This window comes from Platalea leucorodia, assembly GCF_965183815.1.
Source record: "Platalea leucorodia genome assembly, chromosome: 12".
In the NCBI taxonomy this organism is placed as follows: domain Eukaryota; kingdom Metazoa; phylum Chordata; class Aves; order Pelecaniformes; family Threskiornithidae; genus Platalea; species Platalea leucorodia.
The window spans coordinates 3,998,800-4,024,820 of NC_138834.1; the positions used below are offsets into that span (position 1 = coordinate 3,998,800).

Sequence of the window (26,021 nt, forward strand, 5' to 3'; positions counted from 1 at the left end):
TCCTCTGCTGAGTGAAATTCCCTAAGGAATTTGAGGGGTTTATTATCCTGCAGCATTAGTTCAATTTTTTCCATGTAATTCTATGGGATTAAGGACAGAACCAGAATCTCCTATTTCCTCCCATCAAAATCAACAGAGCTGCACTGGCATAGGAATGGAATAGCAAAAGACTGAACAATGGCTCCGAGTTAAAAATCAAGATCAATTTTCAGGAAAGATGAGCATGAGTGAAGTTAAGGACAAAAGAAATACGGTGCACAATCATACTGTGAACATATCATAGAGATGTGTTCCTCCATGGGGGCAACATTCACTGCAATAAAACGGAGGGGGAAGCGGAGAGAGTGAGAAAGAGCAAGGAAAGTTTACAAAGCGATGCTAGAATAAACACATAGGCTGATTTATCTTCGTTCATCTGATGGGTAAGGGCTGTCTAAACTGTCTGCAGAGATCTCTTCAGTTAAACAAACTGTCAATGGTAATAAACAAGGACAAAAAAAATGGCAATGCCTATCCAATTTTTAAATATGCAACACAAAAGAAAAATTACTGGACTAAGGCATTCTTCTTTTTATGTTCCCAGCAATGAAAAGCATGCTGAGAACAGTAATTATATTAAAATTACAGAACAGCAGAAATCGGAGAATGCCACATTATTTCCATTTCATTGTCCTATTAGAGTACATAATCTGAACCTCATCTGGCTGAAAAATGTAAGAAAAAAATTTATCATTTCAGACTGCTATTTTAAAGCCCCCTGAGTGCAATGTTTGATTAATAACTGCAATATTAGATTTAGGAAAACAATGCTCCAAACTTATAAATTACACACCTCTGCCCCATATTTTTAAAGTATTTGACAATATTAGGACATTTTCAAAACAGCCTTTATAAACACGAATAGATGCACTTTGTTCTCAGTCAGCCATATGTTGTCAAAACTTGCTGTCGAACTCAGCTATAACAGTGAAAAATAAAATAAAAACAGCCATATTGCATCAAAGAAGAAATTTGGGATGTCTTTCCTTCTGTAAATAGAATGCCACAGCCAAATCCTCAAGTCTTTTCAAAATTGTGGGCTCCCTAAAGATGCTATGAGTTGTCTCTATAGCTCCTGCTGCAAGATCAGAAGTTTTAAAATATTTTCCCCTTTATAAATGCTTCTCTGCTTTCAAGCCCATCGGTGGGCAGCTTGACCTGTATTGATCGATCCTCCCTTCTGAATTATGGAACAAGAGCTACAAATGGAATTAAAAACAAAGTAATTTCTAGCTTTAGCAATGCAGAAAATGTGTTTAAAAACCTGAACAATTTCTACCACAGATTGTACAACACTATTACTTTGCTGGAAATGTCCATCCACATGTGAACTTTATAGCAGTCATTTTTACATCCTCACAGTTGGAAAAGACAGAGAGAGGAAAAAATAGGGAAAAAAAAAACCAATTTAAGAGAATGGTCTAGGAGCCATAAATATTGCAGTTGTGTCCTGCATTGGTCACCTGGGGGAGGGGGACCCAAACCTCAAACTCTATTTTGCTGTGGGAGACAATGATTTCCCCTTTAAAAGGATTTTTGAACTCTGGGTCCCCAGGTGTCCACCATCCTTTTGCTGAAATGACATTTATGTGGCAGATGGTACAAATAGCCTGGCATGCTTTGTAGTTGTTGGATCACTATAAAAATAAAAACTGCCAGATGGCTGGCATGTTTCCTGGCAGGAGCATAGGGCCCCACTGACTGATGAGAGGAAGTAAAGCTGCCCAAAATAAAATAATAGCGTCTGAATTTTCTTTGGAGTGCTTTTGAATTGTGGCTTACTCCGTGTTGGGTTTGATTCCTGCTGTCCAGGAAGCACCTTGTGACATCCCTCCGTCTGACCAAACCAGAGGAGCATTGCTCACGTCTCTCCTCCCGATTTCATCTGTCCCTCCCACCCCAGGAACGGGACCTCTCCGCCAGCCATTTCCCCCCGTGGGAGGTACCGCTGGGTGCAGGAGGTGGCGTTGCAGGTTGAGATCTCCCCAGGCTCTCTGCCAGCGGAGGATGCCTTCTTGAGGGAACATCTCATCTCCCATCCTCTGCTGTTCCTACCCAGGTTCACGCCTGCGGCACAGCGGAGGACTGTCGTACTACAGTGCTACAAGAAATCCACCGCAGGGAGCACATCACCCTGGGTGCCCTCTGCTTGGACTTTCTCCAGAAGAAGCAAACATAAACCAGTGTAAACACGTCAAACTAAATGGATTATTTATTTTTCCTACCGCAGCTATATTAATGCACCATTGTCTCCCTAACTATAACATTGCAGGGCAGCTGGCAGCACGGGTTTGTCCTGACTGCAGCGAGCACTGGGTGAGGCAAACCTGGAGCACAGTTCTGTGGGTCAAGGAAGGAGACAGACAGACATGAACCCCCGAGAGTGCAGCTTTAGCGATGATTTGCTACGAGGGACTTTTGTACTCTACCTCAGTTTGATCAGAGCAATGAGTTTCCCATAGGAGGGGTACAAGAATTAGTTAGTATCTGCACAACTGCTCTGAACGTCCCACTGACACATTTTATTGGGGAGATGCAATTGTAAAATTCTCAATCTTACTAACTTGATCAGCACTGTGAAAAGACATCTCAACCGAGTTTCCAAATTCTGATTGCGTGCTGACCCTAATTACACCCATGCAACCTCGCAGAGGCAATCAAGGGCTGAACATGTCCCTTCAGGAACATTCTGCTCATCTTTGGTCACATTTTACCTTCAATTAATTTATTTATTCATTTAAACCAGTTGATCGTCACTAATCTCCAAAACTCCAAATAAATGCTATCATTTCTCAAGTTAAAACCAACATGATAAATGAATCTCAGCAAGCAAGCATGCATTTGGGCCAGCCACGATACAGACATAACAGCAGAGTGATAAAAACACAAATAATTCCGGCATTCCACGTGGGCCAATTCATCAGCAGGCTAACGGGTCAGTGCCAGGCTGACATCTGAGCACCACATGGTTGTAAGTTTTTCCAAGATGGTTATTTCATTCCTGAAATAAACTTGTTACAACTACTAATCCCCTGCATCACCAAAAGCAGCTAAACTGCACACATGGATCTCAAGCTAATCAGCAACATTGTTCGTACCGCTCTTTCACAATCACTGCAACTTTAGTGCGTTCAAGCTCTGGCTGAGACTAATATAAAATCTGGAGTAGTGTTCAACTACACTTGCATCTGAGTTCAGTTTCAGCTAATCCACAGCATTCAAAATTCTTTTTCTTCACACACTGCTGTATAGCACACAGATACCAGAGTGGAGGTTCATTTTGTCACATTTAATTAAAATTCCAGAATTTAAAATTTTTCTTTGTGACCTCTCTGTTTCAATTTCTTTCTCTGAAATATCAGAATAAAAATGCTTTTTCATCTCAGCAGATTTCAGTCTCTGGAGATTACTTCCAGCTGGCATACAGTAGAATAGTGACTGAATTAATCTAACCTGTTTTGAGTAAAGATCAAGAAGAAAAATCAAGAACTCGCAGCTTGTTCCTAAGAACGTTTCTATGCTCCCTGGAAATTAGACCCACCTGACAATCTGCTCCATAAATGTCTAACAATTTGTCAGCATTCCTCATCTTGCAATACTTCAAGTATGCAAGAGAAAGAACCATCAGATGAAAGATATCCTACAGTTTTGTTCCTATGAATGTCTCACTGAAACAAAATGAAATCCATGTGAGACATTGTAATTCCTCCCCAAGTTAGGTGCATAAATTATTAACAATAGTTCTGTACCTTATCATAAAATTGCAGTGATAAAGAATCTTGAGAATACATAAAGGCATTTAGGCTCACAAGAAACGCACAAACTGTGTAAATATAGAGAGAGATCTGCTGGATATTGGTGAAAGTGTGAAAATGAGCTGGACCGGTATTAGCAGGACGGGAGGCACTGGGGCAGGTTCACAGTGCATCAAAGCTGACAAGGGCTGGATCGTGCTATTAGAATCATAGAATCATGGAATCGTTAAGGTTGGAAAAGACCCTTAAGATCATCGAGTCCAACCGTTAACCCAGCACTGCCAAGCCCACCACTAAACCATGTCCCTCAGCACCACATCTGCACAGCTTTTAAATACCTCCAGGGATGGGGACTCAACCCCTTCCCTGGGCAGCCTGTGCCAGGGCCTGACTGCCCTTTCGGTGAAGAAGTTGTTTGTTCTGTACGTGGAAAAAGCTAGACTTAACCATGTGAAGGAACAAAGAGAGAGAGTTAAGCGAGGAGATTCTTGCTCGAATTTAGCTCAGAAGAAAGTCACCATCTTTGACAAGTAGTTATACAAGCTCAGCTTTCCGGTCATTAGAAATGCTCACCACAAGTATTTATGCGGCAAGTTACTTCTGAGGAAGGTCACTTCTTTTCAGTATTTGTTGCTTAGAGACACTTGGCTTTTTCTGAACTCGGAGAGTATGCCGTACGCTCCGGTTGTGAACAGCGAACTCTTTAAAAAACTGCAGTGTCTCATTAATGCAAAGCTTATGGTTTGGGTTTTTTCTAAGCAAAAAGAAAATCAATCTCGTGAAGAGGAGCTGAGAGAGTCAGAACACTTATCGCACCGAGTTCATGGATTTCCACATCAACAGTGTTCTCCCTAGGGATGTTCTCCCAGGTCTGAAGCTGCTGCATACACGGGGGTCTGTATTACATCTCTTTAGAATTGTCGATATCCGCCCCCCTTTTTTTTAATTGTTTTCTGTGCATCTGTCTGCTTTTCTGCAAAGGGTGGTAGAACTATCCATACCTGGTTTTACTGTTCTGCTGACGGGTACATTAGGTTAAAGGCTGTTACGGCGCCCTTGGAGAGGATGTCTGCCTGTTTGTGCTACCCTGAGAGCTGCATTTATCCGTACAATGGAGAGAAAGGGAAATGATACTTTCCATAGGAGAATGGAATTATAAAGCACCCCAAGTAGAATTTCATTCCCATGAAGAATGAAGTCACTTTTTTGTACCAACATACAGCTTTTGATGAAAACCTCTCCAGTTTTCAGGCAATCCATTTCCAATAATTTATTTACATTTTTCATAAAAAGCAGACCCCTTTTTGTAAGAAACAGAATCTAGACAAAAAATAAATGTTCTGTCAAAAATAGTGTTCCTGTGGAAAAATGTCATCTAGTTCTATTTATACGGCCGCAGATATATAATAGCTATATAAATAGAACTGTTCAAATGTGGGCAGTTGCATACTCCCACCGTCTCTTTTTCTTGTCTCATATTATCTGTGAACTCCATTTATGAAAAGAAAAATAAAATATACAAAAGTTCAAGATCGAATACAACATCATTGCAACAATTTCTTAGAGCATTGACGATCTAATATTCCAGCTGGTGATTTATATGGGCCCTTTGAACCTTGGCTCATGAATTTCAGAACATGGTGAATAAACATGTATATGCATTTAAAATCCACAGCATCTTAACATTTACTTAACAGGGTTCCAAGGACGCCTGGGAGAAGTTTCCAACTGTCTAGTTGATTCAGTAGGCTCTACTGCTTAGACATGTGAAGCAAATACTTAGCAAATGTGTTAGGAATTTGTAAATGAGCATAGTCTGCTTGTATAGCTCAAAAGGAAGGCAGTTTGTCTTTGCTCGAATCTTAACTTCATGCCAATTACACAATGAAGATACCAATTTTTTTCACCGGTTAAAAAAAATGACTACCACAAGATAATCCTAAACAGTCAATTTAAAGGGTATATCTTGGTCAAAGATTTGGGATGAGATCTTCTGATGAACTCTGAAAGAGGGACTACATAACAGCCAAATGAGGGGAACTGGAATTAAAGCACATTGAAGGGATGACATCCTTTATTGGCTTGTTAGAGGCAACATTACCCGAGACCCCACATGGGCCCACTCTCATTGCCACCTCGCTGCAACACCAAGCCTGTGCAGGTGACGGGAGCGCAGGGCAACGCAGCCGTGGCGAGGCGCAGTTCAGGTTCATTGCTCTGCAGACCAGCGAACCCCAGTTTCTCCATGCTACAATGCATTTATAAATTCTGCTAATTGAGGTGCACGCAAAACTTCTTTTTAGGTGAACTTTAAGAGGTTAGAAATGAATGCATATTTTCTACCTAGTCTGCACAATCTTCCATTGAAAGCTGCAGCAAGCATTTCGAATGCTCACGGATTTGCACTAGGAACATATGGACACCATACTGGAAATACTCCTATCACCTTTCAGCATTTCACTTTTCCTGCCACAAATTTATAAATTCCCTTCTTTTTTCTGTTCAGAAATGGGATTTTAGGTGAAGGGGTCAAAATACAACAGAAAATTATGGGAATTAGGTTTCATTTAAAAAAAAAACTATACAGACTTTTACAGTACTATGTCACATAGGGAATGTTTTTATGCCTCAGAGTGACTAGGTCTGTCTCTCTCACATATCCACGTAACATCTCAGCAGCACTTTCATTTTGTTTTCTAAATTATCATAAAGAAAAAAAAAGCAATGCAAAAACATTCCACTCAAACTTTGGCAGATGCAAATGCATTAGACCAAAAAGTTAAGAAGGGAGAAAATATTGAAAATAGAACCATTAATCGACTGTGAGGACTTGGACAGTCCATTCATGTCCAGCCTTTCCTAGTTATGCATTTCAGATCTCTTTAGGAAAGTTTGATTCCAAAGATTTTCATATATAATATCTTTGATCTCCAGTTACTAACATTGCATAATATTAGAAGTTATTGCAGCATCTCATTAATCATGACAATCTCAAATCTGTTTATTTGAAAGTTAGACCTTTCAGAACTATTCCCTGGTGGAAAATCGACTAATATTTCACAGGCATTTAATTGGCGAACAACCTGTTTAATCCTGGCTAAATCCCCGTATACTGCTCTGTAAAACAGGGTTAATAATAGCACATTTCCCCCATTCTACTTTTGTCTCAGAAGATGGAAAGCTCTTCAGGCAAACCTGCATTTTATTATGAGTATGAAGAGTTCCTAGAAAAACACTACTGGGAAACCAGCTGGGGTCATTAGGTGCTTTACGAGTAATAAAGATAATAACGGTTAGATAAAAACTGGATGACCTGAACAAGATACCCCCATCTTCAAATGGTTAGACTCATACAAAGGGCTGTGGGTATTAATTACGCTCTTTGGATAGCAAACCATCTTTTTCTAAACCGTGACCCTGGCTTCGATGGCATTACACCATCTAACCAGGATTACCGTGTGAGTAGCTGTGCTAACGGTGTTACTGAATCAGTAACTCCTAATAGCAGCCTGGGATGATTCATTCCTTGAAAAGACTCGATGGTATAACCCTGATTAGAGTTCCCTTATGCAGCAAGCTCACTTTGTATCTATCTGCAGGAACCTCTGTGCCGCCCTCACGCGCACATGAAGTCCATCCTGCAGCAGCAGCTGTCTTGGCAAAGCTACTGTCTAAAAGAAGAGCAAACCCATCATTCAAACCAATTAACAGGAGCCCTAGATGTGGCCATATAGTCAATGCATCCACGCCAACAGAGCTGACAAAACCCCTCTAGCTCTACACCACGCTTGTTAGCGGCACACGGTGATAAATGTGACAGTAGGACTCCTACTGTCCTACTGAAGCTCTTCTTCAGTCTGTTAATTTATATTATTAGGACAGTGTCTGTAGAAAGCTGAGAATGTGCCAGAGAGTATAAACTTGACAGACAATTAGTATACATTTCTTTAAATGTACGGTTTGTAAATTATTTCTGTTATACATTCATTACTTATTAGCCAAGGGTTGTCCAAGCAGGGCTTCATCACTATCTCCACTGGATCCTCCCTGACAGTAGCACACCCAAATAAAGCAGTAAAAATGTATTTCTCATGCTCATGGCAGTGCTGCCTGTTTGTCTGCCAAGATCCAGGATGGGGCTGACCTGGCCTGGTGCTGAGTTTTGTAGAGGGAGTCCTTCAGCAGGCACAAACCAGCACTTCATCTGCAAGGAGCAGACACTGCTCCATCTCTGAGGAAACCTCAAGGCATTGTATGGTATCATGAAGAGAAGAACATGTCTAGTGAGGAAAGTAACACGTTTGCCATCAAAGCTTCATCTGAAACCCCTGATGAGTATGCAGAGCAAGCATAAGATCCTGGGTAAACAGGGGAAGTGTCATATTCCAGCTGAAAAGAGGCTTACTTGATAACTCTTTGTACAAAGGAACTGAGCATAGAGAAAACTATACATAAGGGGTTCGCTCTTAACTCTAAAGCATCATTTTCTTTCTCATGCTCCTTCTACACAAGCCCCTGCTTGGCAACGAGGTGAAGAAACAGCAGCAGGGAGGCACTTGGAAAGCTGGCAGAAACAATGGCAGGGGCCAGCTGGCAGCAGAGCTTGCTTCACATGGAGTTCTAGCTCGGCTGTTCATATTCCACAAGTCTAGTTACCAAAACCCTTAAACAGCCACATCTCAGCTGTCTCTGTCTTGAAAATGAATCATAAAAGCCAGGGTCATCTGTACAATGTCTTCTAGTGCTTTTCCTGCCTAGTACTTTAAGAAATCATGCCAAAAGGGTGAGAATAAAGTAGAGCAAAGAGAATTCCCACCTACCACAGATGTGTTTCATTTCATGCTCCATTTCAGTTCCCAAAAGTTTTAAAAAATAAATATAGTCAAGAAGTATTAAAACATCATCCCAGAAAGCAAGATGTGGAATAAATGTGAGTTGGGCAAAAATGAGCCCAGTTCCAATCACTTACTGATGTTGTGTGAGGATCCAACTGATGTATTTATGCTTCATTTTTAACAGACATTTACTCCTTTGCTTAATCTCACCTTCAGAGGCACCACTTGCATCAGAATGGCGAAGTTAGTGAGGTGGTTACAAAGACACACTGAGTAGTTGAGGTCCCCACTCTCACGCACACAACCTTCATTAGACCAAACACCAGTTCCATTGCTGCAAAGCACAGAAAAATGGAACATAATCTCTATCAAAATGCATCTTATCAGGTTAATTGGACATGCATTGTACTATACAGGAAATAAAAAGGTTTGAAAGCCATCTCAGGCTGGAGCATCCACAAACACTGCCAGTGTCTTCTCAATTCCATCATGAAAATAGTTAGGGAAAATATTGACCGGAACAGGGCCCAGATCAGACCCCTACATGAATGTCTCTAGAGATTTGTTCCTAGTTTTATAACCAATGAATGATAACTACGTTTTTTCTTTACATTGTGCAACCCATTTATGGCATTTCACCTAGACCCAAATTTCCATATTCTGAGAACTATAATATCAGACGAGTCAATAATCTTGCAAAAGTCAAAAAAGTCAGCGTATCACATCTGCTGCCTCTCCCTTATCCACTGTCCCACTCATCCTGCCACAGTAAGTCATTCAGACTGACCGAGCATGATTTCTAGTGACCCATCCAGGTCAACTGGTTTTTGTCACTGCATCCTCAGGGGTGGCAAGAGCAGCTCCTGCCTCCCTGAGGAGACGGCTGGGCTGGCTGTGTGGCCTGGTCCCAGGGCTGCTCAGGAAAGTGATCCTCGTGAGTCTGCTTCTTCCTGGAGCCAGGAAAACCCAGAAACCCCTGCGCTATCACAGCCCCGCAGTGGAGTGGGGACATAGAAGCCACAGCCACACGGCTGGGGGGGCTCCATGGGCTCAGACACCATAGGTCACCCACCAAAAACTGCCTGCTTCTTAACCATTTATTACTTTTGATATTATTCTGGGTCCTGAAGCTAGACTGAATGATCTGTATTTTTCTTGGTGCTTATTTTAAAGACAGGTATTAGCTCACCCTTCCTCTGTCCTTTGGGACCTCCTTGAGTTCTCAGAGAGAGTCTGCCACAGGTCAGAAACCAATTGCTTATTCTTTAACTACCATGCACTAGGGAATAAGACCATCTTGACACAAATAAAACTCCTTTGGAAGGACAGATTTCATATTTCAGTTTCTATCCTGAGGCAAATCCTCAAGGGCCCAAGCCCCAGTGGAAAACAGTATAGGAACAATGCTCCAACCACATTAATTCGCTTGAGTAAAATCTGTTTCTAATTTATCATAATTTGTGAGTAACCATAACAACGAGTAACTGCCAACAGCTGGGACAGTTCAACATACTTGAAACAAAACTTCAATAAAACAATTACAGTGACCTTCCCATGTGCATGCTGGATAGGAGGGACACAGCATTGCGGGCCATTGCTACATCAATTAGGCTTATACCGTTACGGCTCAAAAACTGTTAATCTCCATGAAATTCAAAATTCACTATTTGTATTCTTTCTCAATTGATTCAGTAAGAGCAGCACGTTTGGAAATCAAAAACAGATTAAATATATTCAGAGAAAAAAAAAAAAAGCTACTGCTTTTCCATAGTTCCTATTTTCTGAGTGAAATTTAAGGTGATATTTATGCCCCTTTTATTCTAATTTTCATTCAGGGGCATAATATTTCTCCATTCCATGCATTGGCCAAAACTCACAGCTCTGAAATACTGATCTCACACAGTGGTGTGACACAGGCACAAATCCAGTGAAAACAATGGCTCTGCTGGAGGTTTGCCATCTCAAAACATCCAAGCATCTGCCCAAGTGGACACGCTCATAAACCAAGATAAGCACGATTGTTATCAGTCTGCAGTTTTGATTCCAAAATTTTTCAGTCTCTCAATTACCTGCCTAACACAGGGTCTGTGAATAACAAGTCTCCTATTTATGGTAAGAAGCCACTATGAGATTGTGTTTTTTTGTAAACCAGTGGCTCCATTTCTTTAACTATTTCTATGAATGAAAGAGAACAAGAAGAATATAAGTAATATATAGGATCACAAACTAAGCGTAATTTAATTAAACCAAGTTAAAGAATTTAAAATTACATAACATACCTATAGTCCAGAAATGCACAGTAAAGATGAACTCTGTTACTCTTATTTAGTGCTTGGCTGTACTGTCTGGGAGTCTGCAAGAGAGAAAATATAAACCCTGAAGGAATGCATAAAAAGGACTGAATTCCGCTATTCAACTACTTTAAATTCTAATTTTATAATAACTTCAATAGACTTATTCTAGATTAACACACCACAACTGAAAGCAAATTTTGTCAGTCTTCGTGGCTTTAACACTAACTCCAAATGTGCAAAGGCTGGTATTCAGTCTTAATTTTACACACTGGGATTAAATTCATGTCACTTTGAGTGAGAAATCTGTGTCCCATTTAAGTAAATAGCAAACCAGGATCATTTATTGTATATAAGCACAAATCTATGTGTTCATTTTTGCAGGATTGGGGCATTATTCTTCAGCATATATTTGGCTTCTTTGGGTTTTGTTCTCAGTGGGTAATAAGAATCTCACATTTTAGGATTAATAACACTGAAATATGTGCATTACAATGACCAACTCACAAACATTTTCTTTCCACAACAGTGATTATTTTAAAACATACAATCAAACTGAAAGAGCAATGCCATAATTCAAGATTTTATTTTAACACACCTTAGCATTATGATGACATAATTTCTATCTTCCATAAACAGCTTTAGCCACTAACTCAATCTCCTCCATTCAGGAAGCTTTGAGACCCCGTTCTCCACTCTGTTACATCAGTTTAATTACAAAATAAATCAAATTATATTGGAGTGAATTAACAGTTTGCTATAGACAAAATACGCAAACTAGAGGATTTCTAGGATCTGTTCAACCCTTTCTAATACATAAATCCCCAAAGCCCACATTGTGTTAGACCCTACCTTAAGGCAATTTTTTTAATAACAAGAGTCTTCAACATAAACAAATTACTGGTGAATTAACAGCCCTCGGATTATTGCAACACAATTCTGTTGTCAAGCCAAAAGATAACCAAGTATTGCTTTCCTTATTTTAGAGAAAGAAGGGAAAAAAACCCCACTGCCTCATCCAACTCAACCAAGTACAAGAAGTCCCTGATGCAATTTGCCTTCTCCTCTCCCACAAGTCCAACAACGAGTGTCAGGCACAAGGTAGCACAGTTCCCTCCTTACTAGCGATAATAAAGCATTTCTGCCTAACCCAGGACATTCACGCAGTCATACTGGATTTCCACACACTTCAAGTAGCTATGCTGTAGATAAGGCCATTTACTACTTCTTAACTCACATCTCTGGATAACATAAATGGAATTTTCTTATCTGCTTGAGCAACATCCCTGGACAAAAATTTCTAGTTCCTTGACACCCTGTTTTCCCCTAAGCCTTCATCATAGAAACAGCTGAGATTGCAGGTCAGGTACTCAGAGAAGCAGAGCTTTGTGAAGAGGAAAGATTGCCACTTATCTGCCAAGGGTCTCCATTTTCCCCTTTGACACTGGTGACATCCTGTAGCCTTTTTCCACGAGGGGAGCAAAGCACACGGTAAAACCTCACACTCTCACAAGTGTGCCACACTGGGAAGCGACAATGGGGCAAGAGTGACGTCCCCCATCACCAGGAAATATCTCACTGGTATAACCCCCAATCTGCTCATGCCACTTACTTTCCAGGTGTCGTGAGAGAGATGTAGTAAAAACAAGTATATGTCGTTAATTAATATAGAGGAGTCCTTCCTCATCTGTGAAAGCCCTTCCCATCGCTGACTGCCCTGTGAAGGCCCCATGCAAGGCTTCAGGATCAAACTGCCATGTTCCCTGCTAGATCCATCGGTTCTGAACTTCTTGTTCCTTTCAGAAAGTGCCCCACCACGAGCCTCACCTTTAACAACGGCAGGGGTCCTGCACACCTTCCAAATCACAAACCACCTATGAAATATGGAGTGTCTTTCAGAAACTGCTTCCTTCCCTTAATCCCACCTCTTGCTCCTCAGAGTATTCTTAAAGAGCACTAGTTCAGAAACTGCAGAAGACTAACGATCCATAACCCATGGCTGGAAAACTCCCTTCTGCAACTTCAGTTAAAGTTTCGTTAGCAGAGCTCATTCTGTTTTACCAGCAGCAAGGGTATGCAGCATAATGTTTGCACATTACGCTGTATAATGTTATGTCCATCATGTCTACAGCTTTCCTGAAGTAAGCAATTGAAAGAATCCACAGTCAGTTTGTATTACAAATTACTTCACTTTTATGACAGACAAACAGTGGCTAAAAAAAAAAAAAAAAAGACAGAGAAAGATCTGCTGTAACAACTAAGATCGTACAATAACTGTCATTTATGATCTGTAAGATACCTCTAGATAAATCTTGATTCTTAATACACTAAATGGAAAGGGCACCGCAGGGTCAGGTTGAAAGAAGACACAGTACTTCAGTTGTGTATCTTTTTACACAAATAAATCCCAGATGTATGTTTTACCTGCAATCAAGTATCTCTGGTAGGAGACAAATTATTTTTTTTCTCTGTCTGTAACTCTAAACACAGATGTCACTCATTAGACAAAGAACTACACCAAGTGAAGCTATACAGTCTCTGAGCTGTCGAGAATTGTATGCATATCCACATGGAAAAAGAATAGATAAATAATGTGTATAAAAGAAGGGTCCATATCAATTTGCCTATTTACTTCTCTTAAAGAATGTCTCATGTTCTAACATACATGACATAGGCCTCACAAGGCTTTTCAGTGCCACTTACGATAACTGCATAAAACACTCATCTTCTCAGACTTCAATGAAGTTCTGCAACACAACCGTCATTAGAATAGGAAGTCCCCCAACGTATAAGAAACCGGCTACAATGAAGAACAAACCCGCTCTGATCTTCAACAGCTCTACTTCAAAGTACTCTCTAAACTATGAAAAACGAACTGACTGTACCTCAATACTGCATTTCTTAAGTTAAACTGTGTGTGACAGCTTATATGTGACTTGGATTCTGTAGCGCTGAGGATATTGATTTAATGACATTGATAACAGAAAGCTTAATATACAAGTAGGCTTTTACGCTGAAAGATTAAAGCACTTGAGTGTTTATAAAAGCCTGTGAAAGGACAGTTTATGCAGCTTTCAGTAGTGTGGAGAAGGAAAGTGCCAGCATGCTAAGTAATCCGGGATCTGTGCATCGGTTCTCCCTAATCTAGGTTCTTTATATCAGCCCTTCTGCATGGAGAGGGGTACGTGCAGCTTCTTCAAAAAAGAATTACAATAAAAGAGGAAAGCAACCTCTTGTCACTGAGAAACAGTGCAAACTCTATGCCTGTCTGATGGAGCAGGGATCCTGAGGAAGAACTGTCTCTGTTTACACCACGGCCGTTCAGCATCCCTTACACTAACCACTGATGCTCGGTAAGTTAGTCAGACTTACAAGCAAACCACAGAAACTCATTGTATGTGTTGAGAGCATATAGAGGATGTGCACGGATGTGTGATGGGGATACAGTACTTACACTGCTGGGAACTAGGCACAAGGCCATGGTTAGCGGGTGAAGAGGCCAAAAAAGGGGGGCAGGGGGCTGAAAGGACTGCTGGAAACCTTCAGGAAAACCTAGTTGCAGGAAATGTCATGAACACAACTGCAGAAGAAAAACACTCAGCCAGCTGCTGCTGGGAAGGCTTGCCAGGGAAGAGAAGCCAAGCAGAGGGTGGGGTGAACCTTTATGAGATTAGCTTGTTTCTCCCCTCCTGAATTTAAAAAGCAAATATTTAGCTACATAGTGGTGGCCACCAAGGCAGGAGGGTGTGCACCTTCTAATTAAATATGTATTTTTCTCCAGAGTGAAGAAGGACGAATCTGTGGGTCAGATCTGCCACTGATCTAAACTCAGTAGCTCCAAGCCCAATGTGTTGGGTGTCAGACTTCCTCTCATCCAAAGCAGATGAGAACTTACCCTATTAAGTTCAATTTGGAGTTCACTTGTCTCTGTTTACAAAATACAGCATTTTGTCAGAGATTAATTCAGGGATTTTAAACCTTGTCTTCTCAACCTCCAAGAATACCATGGATTATTTTGAAGGTGGCAAGAAAAGGCACTAAGACAAACAAGCCTCTTGTCAGTATGCTCGTGCCTTTTGTGCAGTTCACAGCCCCACTGAAATATTCTTACAGGGGTCTGAATCAAAAGCACTTTTGATTCTGGTTTATGGATTAAATTAGAGACTAAAATGATGCTTCTAATATAAGGATTTCCTGTCCTCACAGCAACATCCTCATGGTTAGCGTGACCTATCCAGGACCACATGGTTTATTAACTTTCCTTTCCACCTTATACAATCTACTTCTCCCAATTACCTAAAAAATTAAAACTTTAAGGTACATTCATCTACTCAGTTCCCTGGAAAAAGACAGACAGAAAGAAAGAAGAATCGCCTATTTCTATAGTGCCTATATTGGCTGTTATCTTCCAAGCCGTGAGAAAACTGCATTGCCACAGACCTTGGGCTTAGATCACCCAACTATTCTAATTTAGAGTCTGTTTCTCTGATTCACCCTAAGATGTAACTAGCATATGTACTGAAAAAAATGTTACAAATTGTACAAAAATGAATTTGGCTTATCAATAGGGAATTATAAAGTGTTATGCATAAAAGGCAGACCTTTAGTTGTTCCACTGTTGTCCACAGAGCTATGCCAACACACACTTACTGAAGCAACGGGCAAATACTGTAGGCTCCCAGGGTCAACGTGAAAGCTCGCTGAATGTATTTCTTAATGGTATAATCATACAGTTAAAAAAAAAATCGCGATATCACGAAGTGTGGAAGATTGTGGTGGACAGCAATATAAAAGAAAAAAAACAGTGAAATATCAGAGGCTATAAAGGCATCTGAAATTAGAAAATGTTGCCATATGTAATGGAATACGGATTGGGTCTAATCCTTCTTTTGCCTGAGGTTAAAAATAAAAAAAAAAATAAAAATGTATCAATTTTCTGCAAAAATTTGTTAATCAAATGCTACACCAATAGCCTTCCCCAGTTCTCAGAGCTCTCCATTTAACAGCTGCTGTATTGGGTAAGCTGTATGAGAACAAAAAAAGTAACGAAAAAAACCATGAGCAACAGACTGAAAAATATCTTGGCTGCTCTACTAAATAGCATTTTTACAAAGAGAGAAAGAAAAGGAGGACAGAATGGATGAGGAAATTATCCTGGTACTTTTTTTTTTAATTATTGTGCATAGCAAAAAAAAAAAACCTGAGTACTTCTGAATGTGTACAGCATCAGAAGATCTTGCAATTTTTCTTAGATTAGCAAGTCCACATCCCTTTAAATAAAAATGCCATCCTTTTAACAGGATCCCATCTTTCTTATGGCACCAAACAAGGGGCTTCATCCAGCAGCTGCCAAGACAACATCTGACCACTTGCAGATCTCAATGTGGGCTGTCAGGCACTGTGCATCTGTAAAACAGTCGCTTGTGATCCACAGAACCTGAAACTATTACTTGGTGCTCATCTTGCTTCAGTTTGTCTCTCTGATCCACTTCAAGTTACCTGCTTATAGCACAGGTAGGCTTCAAGGCACCCAGAAAAGCTGGGGCAGTGACTGCTGAATGTACTCTAGGTGTAATGTCGCGACAGCGTTAAAAAAGTAATAGCTTGCTCTCTGGTTTGGGGTGCTAAATAGCATAAAAGTCATTTTTTTTCCAAACTGCTTGAGAAAAGCTGCAATTTTGGTGACGGAAACTGACTGAAATCTTTAAGTTAAAATTCTAATCTCCCTAAACGCAATGCATAGCTCCCAAATGGCTTTTCTTTAATTTTACAGCTAAACAATTCCCCCCTTAACATAGAAGTTACGTTCACGTAGATCCCTCGGGCAGTTAACACAGGGCAGCATCAGTGGGTCAGCGCTGAGGCCTGGACTCAGGAACTTAGCCCCAAGTACCTTGCTCAGCCTCACTAAGCCACGTATCCTCTATGGACTATGCTTTCATACATTCCTCAATTTCAAAGATCTCAAATACATAACAATATATTTCTTCCTCTTTGGCCTGGGTGCATATGGCATGATGAGTGTTTTGTATGTATTTGTTAACACTGGGCAGTGACAAGTAGTTGCAAGCCAAATCCTTTCAGCTTGCAAGCCAAAACTATTTAAGATGCAGTACTGCAGTGTAAAACCATGCCAAACCCCCATTGACTGCAATCTGGATTAATAATACTCACAATGTTGTTGTAAATCATGGTAATAAATGGAAAGCACAAAAAGGCTGAAAAATAGCCACAGAGAGAAGAAGGTTCATTTTCATCAGAGATGCATGGACCTGACTTCAATGGAAGGCATGCACAAATAGAAACTGCAGGATAAGGACCTTTGAAATTCAATTTGGGCAAATACCAAGTTACATCAGTAAATATTTGATGTTTAAAAATTTTAAATGCCAGTCAGTGAGAAATGGGGCTCAGCGTGACAGCCTTTCCTTATGTGAGCATCAATAAACACAGGACTTAACTGATGATCTGTATGAAAAGCTGTCTTAATGCTCAAGTGAAAAAATGATTTCTCATGTCCCTTAAAGCACAGTTCTGTTCCAAAGAATGACAAAGTGAAAATATTAATATTGTCTCTCTAGAAATACTCTCATTTAAGCAATTAGCAATATAGCAGTCAGATGGCTTTGATATGTCCTTACAGTTATACCCATATGTAAGAAAAAAATTTATACACGGACAGCCCTCCAAACTTGTACATGATTTAGACATCTAAGGATGGACTAAAGAGTGCGAAATTAAGCCACTGATACTGAAACACCTGGGACATGTTTTCTCACTTCTTTGAGTTTTAGCAAGTCAATTCAAATGGCAGAGCAAGCGAGAGCTAGTTTCTTTCCTGTGTGTTATTGATAGAATTGTTTACGCAGAGCCGGTGTCATCAAACTTGCCGGGACACTCCACATCGCCTCCAACTGACTCAGGGCATAACCTCTAACTAGATATTACCTCTCCAAAATTAATGAATGCAGTCTGGCTCCAGAGAGATCTAATTTAAATCAGGTAATTTAAAATGCAAGTTATTTCACTCAAGGTGCCCGTGTTGAAGCAGTTACTCATTGCTTAAAAGACCTTCTTTTGTTTTAATGTAATGCAAAGCCCTGCAGAGCAGTTTTTCTGCTCTTCCCATCTCCCCTCCCATCCAGCACACACTCAGAGCTACCAGAACTTCACAGCGGACAGAAGAAACCCAGCTTGATTGTCAGGCCTCAAGAAGAGTTTGTCAGACTAGCAAATAAATAACTAAAAGGAAACCTATCATAGTTTTCATTGGTAGACCTACCCGAAGCAGAGATTGCTGAAAAGCCGTCAACACCAAACCTCATGGGGCCATTCTCCCCTAACCAAGGTCTCGTTTATGTCTTTTATGCTCTGATCTGTTTTAACACATCTGAGTTAGATGGGCCAGGATGAAAGTAATCTTTGAGCACGGATGAAGCAAAGCTAAAAATACAAAACTACCCCAGACCTGGGCATTTGGCCTGGTCCTTCCAGGAAGTAATTTTGTGAGATGCTACTTGCCAAGGCTGGCTATTAACGCAACTGGTTGTCGTGTTCATTCCTCTGGTCCAAGACTGTGTTGCTTTATGCTGCTTCTGCACTCCTAGGCTCCTTGAAAACACTATTTTTAATGCAAATCAAATCAAAAACTTATAAAGCTGTCTGCCCAAACCATCCCCCAGCCTTGCAAAATTCTAGTCACATGTGGTGCTAGAAGCTTACAGGCCTTTTTGGACAGATGAATGAAATATCGTTTCAGCTTTTCCCCACCCTCCTTATAATCAGCATAATAAAGTAGATTTTGTGGTCATGCTGATACAAGTTCATGATAATTTCCCACGACTGCTTAGTGAAATAGATAACAGTGTCTTTTGTGAAGGTTTTTTGTTTCCTTTTGCTGTGCCTTTTTCTGCTACTCTGCATTATATTAAAAATGTATTGCTTTTCTAAAGCGAGAAGCAGATGTTCCTCCTATACACCCTTTCTTAATCTCCTCTATTTTTCTTAACTCCTGTGAAAGCACTGCTAAAGGAAAACAAGCGGTCTGATTGATATTGAGAAGGCTATTTAAAAATGGACACGTTTTTTAATCCAGCACAACCATAATGAAAGACGTAAACAAATCTCTTTTTTCCCCTCCATTCACCTGTAGTATTTTGACACAGGCAGAAATATTTCCCTTTGCCATACAACTGTCCAGGCCCAGTGCAGAGCTCTGCAACAGGAAACAATATCTAGGCAATGACAAGAGCTTTGACAGGGACCAGAAGGCAGGCATAAAGCATAATCCCTTAAAGGGATGCACAGAGTAGAATCAGTTTTAAGAATACTTTTCCTATTAGGCAATATTTCCACAATTCTTAGTTTCCAAAACAGTGCTTGGACTTTTCCTCCTGATGGCTCTTTTTCTTTTTTTTTTTTTTTTTTTTTTAAGAGGAGAAACATTTGCATCAGACGTGAACCATTCAAGATGCTCAGATTTAACATTTAAACTGCAGTTGTAATTCGCAATCCCCATGTTACTGGGGCAGACAGAATTTAAATCAGAAACAAGAAATTGGGACAATTGCGAGCGCTCGCTCCGATTTCCACAGTACAGTCACCCATATTCCAAACAAGACATGCCTGGACTTTTGATAACCAGATTTCACCAAGCTCAGCTGAAACTGAAAACCCTTAAAACAGAGGTTTGGTCTCAACAACTAACAAGCACCGGCAACAGCAAGAAGTTGCACTGAATTCAAAAACAACACGAAGCTACTAAACCCAACAGCAATGGCAAGTCTCACTGGCAATTTTGCTTTCAGTTTTACAGGCTGCTTTACCAATACACAAGTGAAGTCTGAATTAGCAAACATCCCTTTTTCCTACAAGACTGAAAGTCATAATTATAAGAAGAATCAATCAATATTCACTCATATTTATTATGGAAGAGGCTTTAGAGACTACTTAGGCGATTTTTCCACAAGGAGCACATAATAGTTAGCCCAAGATAGATTTCCAAGTGAAGTATCAATATGTATTACCTTTTCTAAGTAGACAAAAAGAAAAAGCACAAAGATGCCCTAATTTTCCTGCACAAAGACCAGACAAAGTCTGCGTCCTTATTTTTGAAGAGCACAAGGCCTTTGACAACCTGGCACAGTTAAACATTAAAATTTCATGTACTCTGCACAACAATAACAGGAATAATGGATTGTTTATGGAAAAATTAGGAATAACGCGTTTATTTTCTTTGTAAAGACTTCAGTGCCCTGCACTTCACCTCCAAGGACAAAATTAGCTTCTGGGAATGGGTAACTTCAGGAGTCTGGGAATGCAAGAGGTCTGATATGGCCGAAAGCCGGCCATGAAGCAGGCTAAAGAAAGAGGGCTGCCGGTCCTGGAGAAGGTTCCCTGAGCTCCTTTGGGAGCCCAGTTAAGCCAGTGAGGCTTTGCCCAGGGCTCCAGCTGAAGCACAATTCTTCTCCCATGTACGCACCTGCATAAGCAAGGGCTTAGCAACCCTTGGTGAGGAGGAACAGAGGTGACAGCAAAGCAGCAAGAGCTAAGTGAGCACCCAAGTCGTGAGGTCTTCAAGGCATAGGCACAACAATCCTGTTGTTTTTTGTGCGCACAGCACGTAACTTCATGCGACTCTGGTTTATGACACAGATATGCTAATAAGAATAAAACTGCACTCCTGAAGGAAAATACCAGCTTCTTCAGATGTCGGAAGCCCCTTCATCAGCTTCAGTGAGAGTTTGATCAGGTCTGCATTGCACGCTTTGAAGAAACCAAGATTTTATAGGATATTCAGTTGGTTTGTCGTTATACATTTGTAGAGTCATCTTTGCTAACGTTTCTTTCCAAACAAAGGACCATGTTTTAAAGGGTGTTTTGAAGACATGATTTAATGAAAGCTTTAGGAGGAGTTTTAATAGTTCACGTCAGAAACAGAGTACCAGGCTTAATGGTAAAAATATTTACCACTCGGTACGTTTGTTGCTAATATTTTTTTCTAGGACTGGATTTATATGTTAGCATTTTCCATTCTCATTAAAATCCTGGCTATGCGAATGTTGCCTCTGAAAAGCAATGCCTCACATTCTTTGTGAATTATATGTGGCAGTCATTGTTTTATATTGACCCTTTCAGCTCTTACATCCCTTGACTAGCTACTAATCATCATTTATCCTTTCCCCGGACTCTGCTAATCTCCAGGGAGCGGGTGGGACAGGCACTCAATGGAAGCGATGGAGTATAAATAATGACAGAGTACAATAAACATTCCGGTTGCAATGCCACATCTCATGACAAAGACTTTCAGAAAGATAGAGCACACAGTCCTTCTGTGATAAGACTGTTGTAACCAGACTGGAAAATATTACAAAAAAACCTTATGTTTGCTTAAGGCCAAGATATTCAGGCCCACTACGTGAGATAAGGGAGTGTTTATTCTGTGTAATCAAAAAATCACTTGGACACTTGGTTTTATTCCCAAATTCACTTTCCCTGTGTGACTTTTCACAGGTTCTTTCCTGTCTCTGTGTTTCACTTCACACTCATTATCCTACCTATTTAGTCTGTAATGTCTCAGTCTAAAATATGACTCCTGTATCTTGTTATGCTTTGCACAGTGGGAATCCAGCTAAAGCCTGCAGAGACCAGTGTAGAAACCTATGTTCACATACAGCCTAATGCTGTGCCATTTTCTGATGAGCCTTGGGTCATCCAAGTACCTCCTTAAGTACCCGGTGAACCCGGGGGCTTTCTCCCCCTGACTTGTCTCTCCCCAGACTCCAGGTAAGGAGATACATGCCCACTGCTTCACTTATTCCAGTTCTAGCAAACATACAGCCACAGAGTGAAAATGATCTGAAAAAAAGAAAATTAACCCCAACAAAAAAATGCAAGCTTTCTATCACATTAATAAGCTACAGCTGCTGTCTTAAGCAGTACAATCAATAAATGAGACAAGGAACCCACGGCAAGAGAGACAAGGACAGGAGCAGGATTGCTCTGTTCAGATACAACCCAGATCTGCACCAGATTTGGTCTAACATTAATCCTCATCTTGAGAAAAATACTCTTCTGTTACGCTTCTTGAGCAGCAGAGTGATGTAACTCCCCCCTTGCAAGACTCTGAATTTCTTAGACCTTAACATCCCATTAAGACATTATACTCTCCTGACTAGATCTTTCTAGGATTAAGCTCATGGTTTCCATTGCCTTTTTTTTTTTTTTTTTTAATCCTTTTCATTGTGGAAAAAAACCTCTCTCAAGAACATTTACATTTTTCTTCTTCTGATTTGAATCTTTTCTCCCATCCCTGTACGTTTGCCAAATATGAGTTGTCTTTCAGTCTGTTGCATGAATGGGGATGAAATTCACACAACTATTTAGTTTAGTGTCATTTTTCATTCACAGGAAGCGTCAGGGTGCCAGAACTATTTGATTTGTGCATCAGCCACATCCAACAAATTGAGAACCACTCTGGAATTAGGCCTGGTCCATTAACTCCAGCTACAAAGTTGAGTAATATGAGACTAAGCCATTGAGTTCGTTTTTCAGATGAGAAAATGGAAGTTAGCGGAGCTTTGTGTATGTCTCTAGACATAACGCAGATAGAGATAGTGTTGCTGATACAGCAGCGACAGAAAAATAGCTAACTGTAATTCAAGCCAGGGCCCCTGGCTCTGCTATGACTATTGTGCTGCACAAGGACAGCGGCGAGGGGCCGCAGCGCTGGCACAGCCAGCCGCCCTCCTCCAGCCCGGGCACTGGGCAGACTGGGCTGGCAGAAGGGCTGGAGAGGCCGGGGCGCCCGGCTTCGCCAGCCGGCCGGGGAGCGCTTGGGACTGCAGAAGCCATACAAAGGCAACTTCAAGGCTGTGCTTTCACAAGTGTGATAAGTAGCTAGAGCTCTGAATTTTCACAATACGTTTTATTTTCAGGATAACCAGGATGAAAGTTTTAAAGTAGGGGTACATTCAACCTTTCAGCCTTTCACCACTTTGCAAATACCACCAGCTTTTCCTCTTTTTCCTCAGCTAAAAGTTTACACAAACATTCCACCAAAATAGTTGTGTGCAACTGTGCAAAAGAGGGGGCAAAGCAAACCCAAAGTGCACTGCAGCAAGCTCAGGAAGAGAAACAAGCAGCCCAATAAGGTATTACTGCCTGCCGGCTGATTCATCTGGGCATATCATAAAGTGCCACATAACGGCATCTTCTGCCATAAATTTGAATGCCTCCATAATTACCCAGCTCCCAGTTTGCGCTGTTTGTCTGGAGCTCAGTTTTTCCATGTGATTCCTGAAATCAGCAATGGGTCCCTCTGGAAACTGATCTAATGGTTTGAGGAATGCAGCTATGGTCTTTAGAGCTTTGCAAAATCTCCAAACTCGCTGTCAATTAGTTAGTACAACAATTTAAAATGGGCAAGGAATGAGTAATCTTATGTCCTCCCTTCAATGGAAATGCTGCTACACCCCTTTCCTTTCTCTCTCTTGCACTTCAGTGAAATGTCACTGTGCTGACCTGGATTTTTAAGCATCTTGACAAGATGCAGTGGCCAGTGGTTAAGCAACATAGCAGAATGTCACATTCCAGTCAGCTCCTGTGACTCAGGGACCCTGTAGTTGGCATCTTTTCTCTTCTTGTTTGTTTTCTTTTTTTCTTTAAGTAGAATATACTACATAAATAGGGGAAATGCTTTTAGGTCTAATAAAACTATAATCATATGCAAACAGAAATGGCTGTCTGCACAGTTTAATTTACTAGGATAATTCTATAGAACTTCAGAAAAATTACAAACCAAAAAGCAAAAACCTTCAGCAAACTGCTGCATGACAGGAGCTTTATAGGGCACAGAGGCACCCATCCTGTTCCCACCAAACTTTGTAGGGAAACTCCCAGTGACTTCAGGAGGTACAAGGCGCAATATTCCCGTTCCGCTGTGATTAAGAGTTATTAAAAAGAAAGACGGTCCAGTTTTAGGAACACAGTGTCTCAGAACATTACAGCAACTATTTCAGTGTCATCTGAGTGCTAGCTCGGGATGCTTTATGCCACGGAACATGGAGATTTCTTTCTTTTGCTAAACACTTTATTTTTGGAAACGTTCTTGTTAGCGTTCATGGGAATATTTCCAATGGGGCAACACTTCCAATTAAGACCTCCTCTTTATAGTTTATAAATACTTCAATAAGTGGCTGACAGCCTTAAAAATAAATTTTTTTTTTAATAAACAGATGATGGTTAACCTGTCACGGAGTGATACACAGTCCAAATAAGTCAAGAGATTCCTTCCAACTATTACTTGTAACTTAAGAACTTTTAGTATCCTCATAACAAAAAATGACGCATGCTATGCATATCTATCCCATGTCCATATCATCTACCGCTTATTTAGGAATACTTAAAAAGTGGTTCATTAAAAAAAAAAAAGTCATTTCTTACATAGATGAGAGGCTCTTTCACAGACCCTCGTGGTAAGTAAATCAAACTCGAGTATTTCTAAAAATGGAGAATAGGAGAAAGAGGAAAAACAACCTCCTCTGCAGATGTATTTAGATTCTTTTCAGCACAGTCAGTTATCAGGGGCATCGATGCTATCACTGAAATCCTTGGACTGCCCTGCACACAAAAGGCTTTGCTGCGGTTAATGGGAACATCACACAAGCGCTCTCATAAAACTGTACCATAAGGCTGTAATTTACCTAGTGGCGACCATGATCACTGTAGGGGATAGCCCAGGTTGTGCCCGCTAATAAATCGGAAGTTTAAAGCAGCAGAGTGAAACAGCCTTGAGCCTCAATGCAAAGAAAAAGAATATAGTTTAAATGCAACCTTCTAGTTTATGGCCAGCCTTTCATTAGAGTCTTCTCATGCTACACAGAATCAAAAAGCAGAAGAGCCTGGGGAAGGGGATGGAAAGATGGGAAGAGGGAAGGGAAAACACCCATCTTTCTTCCTCTTGGACTCAGCCATGTGTACAACGAGTCTGTAAGCTAAGAGTACTTCACATTAAAGGACTGAAAGAAAATACAACTTTCAAAAGGAGCAAAAACCCATCTGAAACACTATTTACCAACAGGATTATCACTGATACCTCTTCAAACTGTGTTGCACAACAGTCAGCTACCTCTGGTGCTACTCAGTACATGCTAGGCACATTTTAAGTAAGATGCACGCAGTGCACACAGTGGAGGGCAAAGAGCAGCTCAGGGAAACTTCTAAGCACTTGCAGCAGGACTTCAGTAACACAGCCAGGCCTCTTATTTCTTTTTTACACAGTAGTGATTCATTCTGCTTACTTCCCACCAGCAAAATATTGATCCAACCAGACTTTTTTTGCAGTTTTGTTCCTATTTCTCTTCTCATTGTTCGCCTTGGCAAACTCTCCTAGTTCTTTCCACATTCAACCTCAGCAGAGCAGGAAAAGCAACAAAATCAAAAGGCCACATCCGATGTCGCAGGTGAATCAGTATGTTTCAGGAATATCTAACCTTTAATGTCTGCTAGCCATAAAAGCAGCTTTTAACAATCTGGTCATTAAGGATGTTCAGTATGACTTTTTAATGCAAGGAGTTTTAATGCAATTTTATAAATGATCCTGTCATCATCATGCTTAGTCTCTTTATGCTGCACTGGACCTGTAAGGACCTTCAGGGTGAGCGCACCTGTAACGGAGACCGAGCTGTAACATAAATCAACAAGTATCTGTATGTCCAACCCCATCTGCCTACGAAGTCAGCATTGTTACAATTCATGGCTTGGTCCCAGACCCATTTAAGCCAGTTACAGTCTGTATTTGGATTTAAAGGAGTTTTGGATCATTGTCTTCATTATAGGGCCAGCAAAATTCCTCATTAACACCCTCAGAGCCTTCAGATTCTGCCAGATTTCATTACTTGAAAGTGTTGCCAGTCCAACAAGAGCTTTGCAGCACCAGCGCCCTTTACAGCACAAAGGTGGGGCCCGCTTCGAGGGTACATTTTAGGGGTTTTTTTGCAGGTTGCACTATCTTCTAGTGTTTTGGTTTTAATTGACTCAGATACAGGTTGCCCTAATGCTTACAAATGTGAGCTGCTATATTCAAAATAGCAATTTGTGTA

General features: G+C 40.7%; 1 protein-coding gene across 1 annotated transcript in view; it reads right to left on the bottom strand.

Moving 5' to 3' along the window:
• Positions 1 to 26,021, bottom strand: part of ADGRD1 (adhesion G protein-coupled receptor D1) — a gene marked incomplete at its 5' end in the record, with an annotated part of 159,647 nt that overhangs the window by 60,500 nt on the left and 73,126 nt on the right. Inside the window, 2 exons of the mRNA XM_082325460.1 lie at positions 8,840 to 8,963; positions 10,909 to 10,982. Of these exons, the coding sequence (XP_082181586.1) occupies positions 8,840 to 8,963; positions 10,909 to 10,982 (198 nt within the window). The remainder of the gene's footprint in view (positions 1 to 8,839; positions 8,964 to 10,908; positions 10,983 to 26,021) is intronic.